Consider the following 14,852-nt stretch of genomic DNA (forward strand, 5'->3'; position numbering starts at 1 on the left):
ATATGAAACAGTATATACGTATATAAAAAACTATATATATATAAATACATATATATATATATATATATATATTAAATATATATATATATTCATATTAAACAAATATATATATTTATATATATATATATATATATATATTTATATATATTTTTATATATATATATATTTTTTAAATATATATTATATATATATTAGCATGATATAGTCTGTTCTCAAGCAGCTTCAGGATCTACTATATTGTTCTTACAGTATTAAGGAACTGATGTTCACTTGGTTTCGGATAAAATAAAGAGACCTAGGGTATTTCTGGGGATATGGCTAAACCTTCTGTGCCGATATAGGTAATTTAATTTCTCAATAACGAAAAATATCATGATATGTTTTATAGTAATTCAATAAATAAATAGGCTACGTATATGAAATAACCAAAGGGTAAAGCCTATATTTGTCTCCTCCTATGCAAATAAATACATGACAAATTAAAGGTAGTCAGCATGAAAGGATCAGATCATAAAGAGTCATCTAAATTACATATGTAAATATTGGTAAATGGACTTGTACTTCTATAGTGCCTTTCTAGTCATCTGACTACTCAAGGCGCTTCACAGTGTCTGTCACATTCACCCGTTCACACAGACATTCACACTGATGGCAGTGGACATCTACATACCATCTAATCTGATCTAACCATTCACACCACATTTACACACCCATGCGCAGCACGGGGAGCAATTCGGGGGGAGATGGGGATTGAACCACCAATCTCTCGAACAGAGGACGACCCACTCTGCCACCAAGCCACAGCCGCCCCTATTGTATTGCTGTTACACAGTACGGCTACTGGTTTTTCGACACTGCGATAGAAAGGATATAGAAAAATATAAATATATATTAATCAAGAGTACCACAAAGGGCTAGTAAAATAGGCCTAATTTAAAAGAATTTAGACTCAAACTCTTTTTCAGGCTGACGAACTTCTCTTAAGTGGCCCTCACACATTGAACACTCATAAAAAGACACAAAAACCTTTAAGTAAGGCGACAAAGGAAAATCCGCAACCACTTCCCGCTAGACTGAGAATCTAGTTGATAAGAAACGGAAGATTACAACATGACAGGAAAACGCTGACAATCCACAGCAGGACAGAGTGGGTTGAGCAAGAAGGTGACTTTGTCACAGCCCTGTGCTGGGGTGGCTCTTGGCTGGATGATCAGGGACAGGCTGACCTCCCACGCAGAATTAGTCATCTCTTTTTTTTTTTCACTTAAAGTCTCTTATTCAACCTCCTAGCAACCTTCTTTCAAAGTGCTGTTTGGCATGTTCTCCGCTTATCTCCACCATTTGGACAGGAATCTACTGAACGAAACTAAATCAAAGAACCACCAGAATTTATACAACGTGTTATTTTGACCAAATTAAATAATCTCCCTTTAAAAAGGACCTGTTGCCTTTGTATGCTTTTTTGTATAAAAGTTGTCATTTGCTCTTCTCCTTGTATTGCAAACCTGATACTTGGCAAAGTGAAAAAAAAACAGGATACAACATGAGAGCTCAGCGTAACCTACTGTAGGGGGCCAGTTTACTCAAAAAACAAGTTACTTTCCGAGTTGCACATGCTGTTAAATAAGTACAATAGCGGCTTTCTATTCATCATCTCTCAGAAAATGTTCATTGAAATATCCAAATCATGCAGACACAGCTTGTACACCGACAACATGCAGCCCCTCTTCCTAAGCCTTCCCTCTGAAATTTAAACTGTACTGTCACATCAGATGTCTATTATCACCATAGCACACTCAAAGAGATTTTTCATGCAGCATTCACCTGCAGCAAAGCATTTTTTCTCCCATTCATACTTTTCCCGAAACAGTTTCTCACCCTCCTATAAATACAGGCGAGCTAAACAAAAATGGTTATCTTTTGTCGTAATTTCTGTTATGTTTTAATGTAATCCAGGGGAACTGCCGAAAGAAAAAATGATAAAATTCGGAAAAAGAAGCAGACACTGAAATAGTGACTTCTATTCCCTCAAGTTTGGATCTTATATACACAAACACACACACTCTACTGCCACTCCTTCCTCAGCACAGCCCCAGTCACATGTGCCTTTCTGAAGTTACACTCAAAGTAACACGGATATAAAAAATATAATTTTTCATATATGAAAATACATATGAGAAAAATAAAAAAATACATATCAGGAAACAAATCTCCTCATCTTCTGTTTATTTCTGTTGTAGTGCAATGAGTCATACAAGATATTTAAAAACGTCTGCCTTTTTTCCACCCATGCCTGCTTTCCCTTTGGGACAGAAAAATCCAGTAATAATAAGAAACATGTGAAAGCAAATAGACGCTAGAGTATGATAAAAGGTTGGGATAATGCATTAAAGTAGCAAGATGGCAACTGTAGAGTTGCCTGACGTGCAGAGGGAACGAATGGAGACTGCTGTGACTCAGCCTTTCCCTTGATCAGAGCAGTGAAACAATTAAATACATCTCGGGTGCTGATATATTTTTACCTGCTAGCAGGTACAAGACAAGGCAACATAAAAACACTTGACTCTGGCAAACAATTCATATTTACTGAAAATGTGTTATTTCAACTACACCTCAGGATATTTGATGATATGTGGCTACTGAAGGTGCATTAACTGATGGATTTTGAGTCATATCACAGCTTAGCGCTGTAGGCTACAAGTGTTAGGCACCGATGGCAAGCAGCTGATCAGGCAGTCAGGGTATATCGATATCACCTTGGGCAGTGTGTGACCTAAGCATTTGCTGTATTAAGGGTCAAACCTGCAGCCTCTGCAGAATCATAATAAATATGTCACAGATTCTCTGTATTGAGCTGTGCCCTCTAGACAAGAAACTCGGTGTTGGTGACGGCAGAGGAAGTGTGATGGCAAACACATTCAGAGCAGGCAGGGTGTAGGGAAGAAGGGGAGAGATGGGATGCCGAGGAGTATGAGAGACCGTGGAATCAATTCCAACCACATCTGGAAAGAATTGCAAACACTAACTACAAAAGTACACTGGGTTCTTGCATCCTGCCAAGCACACTCATGGTCGTGCTTCCATGCCCAGCACAGGCTTTCCACAGTGAAAAGTGTGACTTGAATGCCTTACAGGACTGGAAAAAGGCCATGCTAAGAGTGCCACCCAGTGGCCACTCAGCTTTCAGTCTGGCTTACATTACTCACACAGCCGTATGTCTGCGACTAGCAGAGTTAAAACAGATCTGTGGATCAGACGCTCATTAACTTTCCAGTCTAACTCCCCTATCAGTTTGCCTCTCTGAGCCACATCAAGTAACCATAATATGCTCCGAAACACTTCAATCCAACTCCTCAGAAATCCACTTTTGAGTTTAAGAGGTCTGTTGCAACCATCTTGGTTTTTTTACTTTATTTTCCACAGGTAGGGTTAGCTAAACATGATTTATCCACGTTGTGCACTACCAGGAGCAATTATGACTATAAAATGTACTTCTTCATTATTAAAAACAAGAACAAACACTGCAGCACGTCGATGAGAAGGTTCAGGCTGAGCCACGTTACAATACATCAGCAGAAAGTATGAAATTATTAACAAGCAAAACAACTGCAAAGAGAGCAATGTCCCACTGGTACACTCGATCTTGTAAAAGTAAGTATTTGTTCATAATATTGTAATTTTTCAACATGGATCCATATAAGAATAACTGTTGCCAAGGTAACAACAAATGGACATCCAAATATACAAGAAAGGTATTGGGATATATCGTATGGTTCATATAATAATTACACACAAAGTCAAACATCAGTTAACAAGTAGGGAATAATCTTCCAAAAAGGAATACAGTACCGCAAACATGGAGCGGCTGTGCCTCAGTGGGTTGTTCCTTAATTGGAAGATCAAAGGGTTTGATCCCTGGCTCCTCAAGTCTCACGTGTCCTTGAGCAAGACACTGAATCCCCCGAATTTCTCAGTTTACACATTTCAGATATAGCCTTAGCTTTAATTGTGAAAACATTCTACAGTTGTATGTCTACATCAAAGTGCCCAGACCTATTCTGCCCTACAAAGCCAAAGTGCAGTAACTACGAAACAATCAAAACAATAAAACATTGTTTGCTCTCCCAATAAGGGAATAGTAGGCACATCTATGATTGTTTACTGGTTTGATGGTATAATTTGTATCCAAATCAATTGTAACCTCAATACTTTCAAATGTGGCAGTATTGTTCTATAATATTGCTGTATTGCTTGATGGTATAATATTATAATTTGACTTTAATTGCAATATTAAAATAAAAAGTATGTTTTGCCAGCTAGGACATTTTGAAACATATCTTCTCGATGTTCAGTAAGTAATAAATATTTTAATAAGACAAATCTGTGGGGCGGCTGTGGCTCAGTTGGTAGTGAGTCGGCCAATGCCCAAAGGGTTGGTTGTTCAATCCCCGCCCTACCCTACTTGTGTCATGGCCGTTGGGCAAGACACTTCCCCTGCTTTGCCTTGTGTGAATGTGTAAGACTGCTGCATGTTTGAGTAGGTGGTCGGAGGGGCCATAGGTGCTCAATGGCAGCCACGCTTCTGTCAGTCTGCCCCAGGGTGACTACTATCGTAGTTTACCACCACCATGTATCTCTGTGTGAATGAATGGAACCTGGACTCTGTAAAGTGCCTTGAGTACTGAGAAAGGCGCTATGTAAATCCAATCCATCATTAAATCTTTAGGCTGTGAGATTAAAAACTGAACACTTTAGATGTGGAGAAAAGAGGATTTATTAAACTTCTCCTAACTTTTGTGCCAAAAAATAAAACAAACATCAGCTGTGAGGGAGCTCCGCTGCCCAATAATTTATTCTTGACCGCTGTGCATCACACACTGTAGTGAACTCTTCAAAATAACAGCCACTAGTGGGACGCGTGAGACACATCATGAGAAAGACATCTGGTGGGACGGGCTGCATCACACTGGCCTCTGTTGCCAAGGAGATATGACGATGAAAAGTATAGGGGAGGGGGGTCTGACTAGAGAAGCCTAGTAGATGTAGGCAAATAATAAAACTCACAGAAGATCATACACACCTGAGACAATGTGCTGCAATCTGGGGAAGATTCCCATGTTTGCCGGATGGCCAAGGTGTGCTGCTGTCAATCAATTTCTGTTGTGACAGCCAAACAGCAATAGAGGGTTTATATATTTATTTATTGACAGACTCCTCCATCAATATATAATGAGGACGGAGAGCAGTCGTGACTAGCTCTGCACACATTTCTCAAGTCATACTGTTTTTAAGGCTGAGGGCTCAAAAACAGACCCATCTCTTGAGCGTGGTGCTGCGGTTATCAAAAACACTCACACAAAAAGGAAGGTTCCATTTTGGATTTATTATTTCAGAGCTAGACTATAAAAGCACGACAGAGAAACAGTGTCATAGAGCAGGACATTTTTTAGCTGACACATTTCAGTAGAACACTCTCATGAAAAGTCACACACTGTACATCAAATAAAGTGCTTCATACAAAATGTCTTTGTGTCCGACAAGATACAGTCATTTATCCAATTACAAGTGGATTGCAAATTACCTAAATCCTCCCACATTAACTCTTGAACTCCATTTTAACGCACTCAAGGTCATCTTACGCGTTCTCTCCATCAATCATAAAGGCAGTGTGTTCGTGACAGAAAGGCCCACACATTTCTCCTGTGCATGAAGAATTTCAGTGCAGAGAACAGCTGTTTTGTTGAAATGTGCCTCAGATGCATGAACTCATACACACAAGCTATTCTCTCAGTTTCTTGTAGTTTGAGCTCAGAACACATGCAAAAAACCTTAATAAGAGCGATGATTTTGGTTTGATCTGCTGTGCTGTGAAATGAGGGATTATTTATGGCTGGTAATTCATTTGAGGAGCGGCTGAGGGCTCTTCTGGCTTCAGCTCTGCTCGCTGATAGACTGTCTGGACAAATACCCACTCTCCTCTTCTGGTCTGACCTCCCTCCGGCCATTAGCAGAGGCAGAAGCACTGGCAGGGACGAGACGAGTGAAAGGAGAGAGCTGGACATAATTTGTTATTCCCCTTGACAGACACAGGGGGCGCACTGGTTCTGCCCATGCTGCCTTGTAGGAAGGGCTGGCTCCGAGCCTGGTTTCTGCTGGAAGGCAGTGGGATAGAATTAACACTTGGAATAACGACAGTACCTACCTCAGACAGATTAGTGGTAATAGGGGGCAATATGGCTCCTGAAGGGTGCAATCAAACTTCAGCAATTAACTGCATATCTACCTGTGTTTTTAAATGTTTTAAATAAATGAGAAAATGTATGATGACCACCAAGGTCAAGGTCACCACCACGCCTTTAAGAGAGACACCCAGATACATGTCATGTTGTCATTGTGCCACTGGGTGTCAGTGTGGTGACAAACTGATAAACGTGTGCTGAACGCAGTGTGGTTTCATTCTTTACCAGTTATTCTTCTCCCTCCCCTGTATCATTTGTTCTTTTAATCTCCCACCCCTGCTCACCTGAGTCTGTCTGCGTGTGGGCCTCACAGGTTGGTTGTCAGGGTGGTTGGGCGCCCACGGCCCCAGGCTCTTATTGGAGTAGAAGTCCATGGGGTAAACTTCCTTCCAGCCAACCTCCTGTAGAGCCACAGCTGCCTGAGAGATAGTGAGACAGGTAATCAAGAATAATGTAAAACCAAATTAGAAGAAGAAGTTCCACAACCTTAAAGAGCAATACCATGCCAACTTGAATGATTCTGCTTTTTATTCCCGCCTGATATCTGGGACTGTTTTGGGATTTTTTGTGCAAAGCAGCTGCAGGAAACCACGCAGTGATGGGAAGTCACAACAGACAAGACAGGTGTCATAATATTAAGCTTAGATAACAAGCATGGTTGTCATGTTATCCCTATGCAGCTGCACTGCATGACACAACAGCTGTTAGAGGAGAGCAGCAGCACTGGCATGACAGTGCTGTGACATAAGTGCAGAATGCTCCATATGGAGGACAAGTGCCTGTGAATATTGATTTTGAATTAAAGGAAGATTAGCTGACAGATGAATAAATACGCGTTCTGAATGAAAGAACAAACTGTTTGACTGTTCATTAATTAATGCAACCAACTCTTCATTCATATTTCAAACTAGTAAGATGAAGAGGACCTTACTAATAATACGATTTGGGATAAGTTCGATAATTTAGAAAATATATTAAGAAAACAAGTCCTTTAACACATCCAAGCAGCTATCTCTTCTATTGGGACATAATTCATCACTTTTACACAGCTTGTTAGCATGGTGTGTACCAGTATTGGTTACATACTAGCTGTATCTTTAAATAGAAACAGCATTACACTTTCTTCTTTCTATTTTATTTGCACACTTTATGTGTGTGTGTGTGTGTGTGTGTGTGTGTGTGTGTGTGTGTGTGTGTGTGTGTATACACACATGTATAATACATAGATATATGCTACATTTGACTTTTTATATAAACATATGATTTCTATGGATGTGTCTTAACGGTATTACAAAAAACCCCACAAATTTCTTCCTTCTCATCCAGCTATTAAAAATACAATATGTGGCTCAACTGAATTTCCCTGCATTTCCTCCTAAGCAAACAAACTATATACTGGGATAAATCTTTCATTGTCTTATTTGTCCCTTTCCTTCCCCCGAACATACTTCTGCTAGAGTCTTCTTCATTTTATTCTCTCCTCTGCCCTTATTCCACCCTCCTCTCATTTCTTTAGCTTTTACCCGCTGCTCTCCTCCTCTCCCCTCTCACACCAACTGCCTCTCTCTGTGGAAGCTAGCTTCTCTTGCTAATCCCTGCTCTGACAGGAGAGCCAAGTGTGTCTTATTGACTATAAATATAACATGAGACGCACTGAAAATAAATGCTGCTCCCCCCAGCCCACCGCCGCCACCCATCTCCTTGCTCACTCCACCCTCCCATCGCGTTCCTCTGCATCTTCATTGTAAATGCCACAGTGAAGAGCACAGTCTATCGAGACGTGTAATACTTATAGGTGTGAGATGGAGATGAATTAAGACTGATCATGACTGCACACATATAGACACAAGTGCAGCTGCAAATTATTTAAATGCACAGACATTGTTCCCAAATAGCTAGCGGGGAGAGCAAAGTGAGCTCTAACAAAAAGGGCCTTCTTCATTACAGCAGGTGAATTTCGGACTTAAAATGCACCATTATACACCTCAGTCAGAAACAAAAACAAAACAATCATCCCTCTTTCTTCTAAGGTGAATGCAATTTTTTTCTTTTGTAATGGCCTCATTCTGAAATGTATGTGCAGCACAAGCGGCGCACAAAGATGTGTAGCCGGAGGACAGTGGCAATAATTTGAAATCACGCTCCAATATTCAAGACAGCAATTCCCCTCGCAGCCATTTCACAAGGATTCAAATCAGCAGCATATATTCGAGGAAAATCATTGGATGAATTAATAGCTGACATCAAATGCTAACCGGCCAAGTCCCATAATGGCACATAACTGCCAAACCCATCACAAAGTGGCAACAACAGCTGCAGTGGCACACAAACAAACGCTTGCTTTGAAATGGATCTTTATGGGTTGCTGTCCGCTCTATCTTTCTAGAAAAAAACAAGACAGCTGCAGGGGAGGGTGCAGGGCGGTGGCTGTGTGGTCCTGTGGCCAGTAGGGGGGGCTAGACTTCTACTGATGTTGTTTTATATGAGTGTGTACCGGTGTGTTCTGTAGCAGGGATACAGGGAGAGAAAGAAGGAGGGAAAGGAGTAGGCGCAAGTCTTCATCTTCAGCACAACCAAGCCTTGAGTCCTATATATACAGTATATATATATATATATATATATATATATATATATATATATATATTCACAATCCTTTCGAATGCTTATCATTGTAGTAGTTCCCTTATCTACCGTGCTTTGATGAAGGCTTCTGTCAATGGGTCTGTGTACTGGCAGGAAGGTCTGTGTGCGTGTGTGCAATGCATGAGCCTCCTCTGACAAGTGACTGACAGCTGTGTGTGACCATAAGGTGCATGTTTACCTCATATGGAGACAGCAGGGGCTTAGAGAAGGCCGTGCCCCAGTCAATAGAAAGGCGTGGACAAGCGATCTGGATCCACCTGTCGAAAGGAGAAGGTACAAATATGTGCTTAAAAGTATATTCATGAGTGAGTGCAAAAGCGTGTGGAAAAACAGAGGCAGCCAAAAGAGGGTGAGAAACCGAGATCCTATTAGATAGGCAGGGCACATCCGCAAGTGCACGTTGCATGTGGATACGTGAGGCAATGGGGTTGTGCAGGGAGCCTCCCTCCAACAGATCTCCAGCATCTGTTGGAGAGATCTGTCCTGATTTGCAAAAGCTCTAAAGACAGCCACGCTACACAGTCTGAATGCATAGCCAGCCAGGAGAAAGAGGGAGGCTGAAGGCTAAAGACAGAGAAAGAGGGAGTAAGGTGTGTGGAGGGGGTGGGTGTGTGTAGACTGATTGCGGGAGGCATAAACAGAAAAAGAGGAAAAGACGTGAACAGAGGTGAAAAGAGAAGAAATGCAGTGAAAGTAAAGAGGGAGAGGTTAGGTGAGTGTGAATAAAAAAGCTGCACCAGCCCGGTCTCCAAGGAGGTAGCCTACATAGCTGGCAGACAGGGTGGTGGGGGGAGAAAAAAAGAAAGAGAAGGACACAGATATACAGCGGTAGGAAGAAAGAACAAGGGGGGGGGGGGTCGAAAGCAAGACGTGAAAAGAGAACAGAGGTATAAGAGGGGAGGAAGATTGGCAGGAAGAAAAGTGTTTACTCTGACTCTCTAAAATGCATGAGAGAGGGATGAGGAGGGCGTAGATGTAAACAGCTGGAGGGAAAAATGAAAAATTGGGAAAATGGAGAAGGAGAGAAGCGTCCAGGGCTACGGTGTTAGCTTTCACAGATCAATGCTATCCACAGCTCCATCTCCACCGAGGGAGTGGACCCTCCCTTGTCCCTAATCATGATGGAACCCCATCAGACTTATTGACAAAAATTAATTGAGCGTCAGTCAACATAAAAGCCACGGAGGTAATCTAGATAAATGTCAAAACAAATACGCTTGTTTGGGACTCAAGCAAAGTAGTACAGATGAGAATAGCAGGTAAGATTGAGAACACAATAGCTTGAATACTTTCATGTGTACGCTAATGCGTGAAAATCCTCATTCGTCTATTCTTCATATTACAACTTTCATACAATTTCTTGACTGCAGAATAGATTGCGCCGCTGACTCTTGCTCCACTGCTTTCTGTCACAGAAATACCTCACCCCACCCTCCAGGGCCGACACATGCCATTTTCTCATTTTAGAATAACACTTTAAAAAAAAGCTGTCTCCTCCCCAAAGTGTGAATTTTTATTCATCCTCGTAATTTGAGAGTCAGCTGAGTCAGATATATTTGCACCAAGCACCAATCTCTTCGGACCTAAATTTGCTGAGTTGAGATGGAGGTTTGGAATCTGAAATATGACCTTTCCACCATCAGCTCCTATTCATAACTGGAGCCATTTCAGGGGTCAAACACTGCGTATGTATCAAAACCGCCTTAGCCAAAACAAATGGGAAAAGGGAACACATTATGAGGGGAGAGTGACGGTTTGTATGTTAGTAAACATGTACAGTATATGCACTACTGCTTTATGTATCAGTGTAAAGTGTGTCTGTGTAGAATGAGCAGAACAGAATGATGTGAGTGGTTAAAAGAGTGAGGGTGATTAATAAAGCAAACCTAGACTCCCCCACTATGAAGAAGGTATGAAAGGGAAGGCAGAGAGGATCCCTCCTAAGAAGCAGATAGCTGATTGGCACATAGACCCAGAGGGGGCTTTTCTAATATTAGCACAGAGACTGACTGAATAGTACAGTTCAGTAAAATGCATGGTGCCATGCCAGCTATTGCCCCCCAGATTGCAGCCCAAAATTGTATTTCCAGCCGTTATCTGGCTTTCAATCTCGCCGGCACAGTAGAGATCCCAGATCCTGGGGTGTAGTGGAACAAAGAGAGAGCTGGAGGAAAGAAAGGAGAAAAAGGTGCAGAGACAAAGGAAAATATGGGCTTTTGTCTCTTGCAGTGGAGTCTTGTTGCACAACTTATTCCAAAGCAAAGATTAACAGAAAAAAAGAATGTATGAACACGACTTTGATAGAAACCTTGTCTTTTCAGTCATTTGCTACAGGATCTGTTTACTTGACTAGAAAGTTGAACCCTTCAACACAAAGGCACCGTGGACTGTGGTCTGGGATGCATTTGACCGCCTATATTTTGTATTCTAAATGCTTACCCATCCTGATGCAGGACACAACAGGAAAAAATACGTCATCAATGCATGGTGTCGTGGTTTTGGTGACCGTGTTCCAACTGCCAATGCTCTATAACTTCTCCTTTTTGCGACAGGTTGTCATGGTCGTCCATTGTTTTGAACTTTCAAAGGAGATGTTGTGTTGGATTCTGCTGACAGCGATATCTCCAGCTTCATCGACACAACGACACAGTAACGTCACATGACTGGTGAGAGTGTGGACAAGATAACTGCGTGGGATCTTTTCATCATTCATCAATCATTTCTTATCTATATTTACAGAGGAAGGGTAAGCTCTATGGAGGCTTCCATTTCCTTCCCGTCTATAAATGGCAGAGAGAGACATAAAGCACTAAGTGGTACTGGTAAGGCTAAAGGTGTTTTTGCTCAGAGCCAGTGTGACTGTGAAAGACCAGAGGAGTAAATGCTATTAAATGCTCACACTAATGATTCAATGTAGTTTGAAGTTAGTTTGAAACAACGTACCTCATCACCAAAAAGACAATTTGACGGGGTAGTATTAAATGACATGTTGTCATAGCTTCTTGGCTCATAGCGCCTACCGTAGTTACAATCAGGTTGTAACTCAAGTTTGATAAGGCGAGGCGCTATTCGTTTGAATGTAATATACAATTTTACCACAAGATGGGAGAATGCAGAATGCAGGACTGGTGTAAATGATGCTGTGATATTATAAAAAAGGTAAGGCTGCATGGCTTTTAGAAGAGCTATGCGATGTGAGCTCCAGCCCTGGCCTCGCTGCGTTACCTGCTGGGGGCCATTACACCCTGACACTGTTAGGAGGACCTCCACTTGCCTGGCTTCACTTCAATTACACTCAGTCTAGAAGCGCCAAAAGCAAGATCAATTAACCTTTTAGCACTGTGGGAAAATGTAAAATGCTCACCTTTAAGGCAAACCTAATTGAATTATAACGAACAATTTCATTTCAAAGGAGTCAAAAAATAAAATTCAAACAGAAAGATAAAAGACTGCAATGCACTGGGTGGCATTGGAAGTCTAGTTGAGATAAGTGTGTGGGGTGTGCAGATATCTGTACAATAGTTTAAAACCTGCTTGGGGACAGCCTAATTACACACTTAAGAGCATATGCAAATGGTGTCTCTGTTTATATGAGTGAGTATGTGTGAGTGTAATGACAGAAAAAGCCTGGGGGTGGGCTCTGTGCTTTCTCGGCTTGTTCTGAGCACTAATGCGTCCTCTACAACCCCACTGCCTATCTCTCAATCACTATCTTTCTTTCCTTATGCTCATCCTTCAACATAGCTTCACATACCTGGTGATGTCTATCATAGCCTCATGTTGGATGCCTGTGTTCTAAATAAAACTATTTTCAGCTGTGAGGGGAAAAGATAAAATAGCTGATAAATATATCAGAAGAAGAGATCCACTCTATATTGTCCACATTCTGAATAAATGTTGTCAGTAAGTAGTAATGAAGTAGTAATGAAGAAAGGGCAAGTGTTGCTTCTTCAATTCCCCACCATCTTGGTGGGCAATTGAAGAAGCAGCACTCATCCTGCCGCGGGAATTGAGCCGGCGACCTGGTCACACGCTTGCTTCTCAAACCTTAAGGTCACCACTGCCCCCCATTTGATGACTGTTATGTTTTAAGTGCATTTATGAAATGCTGCCTTCTTTTGTTAAATGAAAAATTTAAATAAAAAAAAAAAGGTACGAAATATTTTTTTCATCACTCAGAGTGAGAAATATTTTAAAAAATATTGATTTGGGAACAGTACTAAAACTCAGGTACTGTAGTTTGTAAAGCACTTTTCAATGTTTAAAAAACAATCCTAAAGTGCTTTATTTAACATTATGTTAATTTTGGAGGCTATGGTGTGTGGTTTTGTTCAATTGTATTGTGTTACATTGAAATTTGTTTCTAATATTTTGTCCACACTACTTGTATGTACAAAGGCAGATTTAACATAGTAAAATACTATATAAATATGATTAAGTTAGCTACAGTAGTGTAACTACTAAACTGGCGACTGGGTATAAAAGTACAGTATATAGTGTATTTATGTGTATAGAGTACATGAATAAAATCTGCCTTCGTTTTTGTATATAAACTCGTTTTTTCATGACATCAGAACCATAAATTCTATTAAAATTTGTTTCACTAGGGTGAATCGTGCCTGACTTACATCATTTTGGAGTTGCACTCACGTGTCAGTCTGAAGAGAGCCAAAAACAAAGAAAACTGTTTTGCTTTTACCATGATCAGTTGCTTTCTAAACACCGCCCCCTCAACTACCTCTGCATCTCTTTCTCTCCCTCCCTCTCTCTCTCTCTCTCTCTCTCTCTAACTCACTCTCAGACCTTCTGTACTTCTCTCACCCACTCCTCCCTCACACATCACACTTCTCATTACTCCACAGTGAGAGGCCAATCTGAGGGAGTGTGAGAAGCATGTGTGTATGTGTGATTGGAGCTGTTGCACATCAGTGTCTCACTAACCCTTGTCCATCCTCACCTCTGTTCCTCTGGTTGGAAGGCAGATACATTAGAAAGGCTGCACCTTGAAGCCTGAGCACTTGATATTTCATTAAAGAAACCTCAGTTTAGTGTTTTTAAGACTGTAATGAGTGAAGCTGGGCTGGATAACAGCATAAGTGGCAGGACATAGTTCAAAACCTGCCGCTCTGATTATCATTCATCAATGAATAGATCTATAGTTGAATAAATCCATAGCATGTGAGGGAACGCTCTCGTGATGCTAGTCTCCTGGTCATTCCCCTGATTAAACAAAAGAAATAAATCAGTTGGTTAAAGTGCATTTTCCTACTGTGCCCCTCAACTCTGAAATGGCCTCATGCTATGTTAGAAAAGCTCAGTTAAAAAATTTAAATCTAGATTGAAAACCCGGCTCAACATCAACCATAGCACATCATTCTTGTTTTGTGTCCGCTGGGTTTTCATTGTTTTATTATAATTGTTTTAATGTCGTTCAATTGAATTATTGTTTGTTATTTTGTGTTTGTTCTTTTAATTGTAAAGTGTATTGAGACCATGTCTAATAGTGATTTTACACTTTAAATACATTTGATAGATTGACTGATGTACAAGTGTTGAATGTGTGTGATGGGTTAACAGTTTCCTTGGGTTCAGGAATACAATGTGCGGTATTTTTAAACTCACTCCTCAAGACCAATTTGGAGCCCGAAGGTTAAAAAAAGCAAAGGGGATGCTGACTTATTTTTCTAGTTTTTATTAGAGTCTCTACAGAAGTACCAAGAGAAAAGTAAGCAGTTATTAATTATTCAAGTATAAAAACCCTCTCTCTATGTCCCCCTGTGTCAAAGCTGTGGAAATGTATCAAAAATCCATGTGCATTATGCTGGACTATTTGTTTTTGCTACAAAGGCAAAACTATGGAATCTCGCAAAGACATGAATGTTAATTTTGTTTATGAAGCTATACACTCTAGAATACTGTTTGTCAGCTCCGTGTTATAGTGTGCAATTATGCTGAATCCCCAGTTCTGGG

The 14,852-nt window shown here is 40.8% G+C and overlaps 1 protein-coding gene across 2 annotated transcripts in view; it reads right to left on the minus strand.

Annotated features, from left to right (window-relative positions):
* Positions 1–5,398: 5,398 nt before the first annotated feature.
* The window catches only part of dph1 (diphthamide biosynthesis 1), a 68,828-nt gene continuing 59,374 nt past the window's right edge, over positions 5,399–14,852 (minus strand). The window contains exons 10-12 of one of the 2 annotated variants that reach the window (XM_083914507.1): positions 9,061–9,139; positions 6,524–6,658; positions 5,399–6,149 (exon numbers count right to left, since the gene is read on the minus strand). In XM_083914507.1, coding sequence (XP_083770633.1) covers positions 6,069–6,149; positions 6,524–6,658; positions 9,061–9,139 — 295 coding nt within the window. In that variant the 3' untranslated portion in view covers positions 5,399–6,068. Of the gene's footprint in view, positions 6,153–6,523; positions 6,659–9,060; positions 9,140–14,852 lie in introns of both variants that reach the window. The other variant, XM_083914506.1, reaches the window with a different exon arrangement.

Source organism: Echiichthys vipera, assembly GCF_963691815.1.
Source record: "Echiichthys vipera genome assembly, chromosome: 5".
Taxonomy (NCBI): domain Eukaryota; kingdom Metazoa; phylum Chordata; class Actinopteri; order Perciformes; family Trachinidae; genus Echiichthys; species Echiichthys vipera.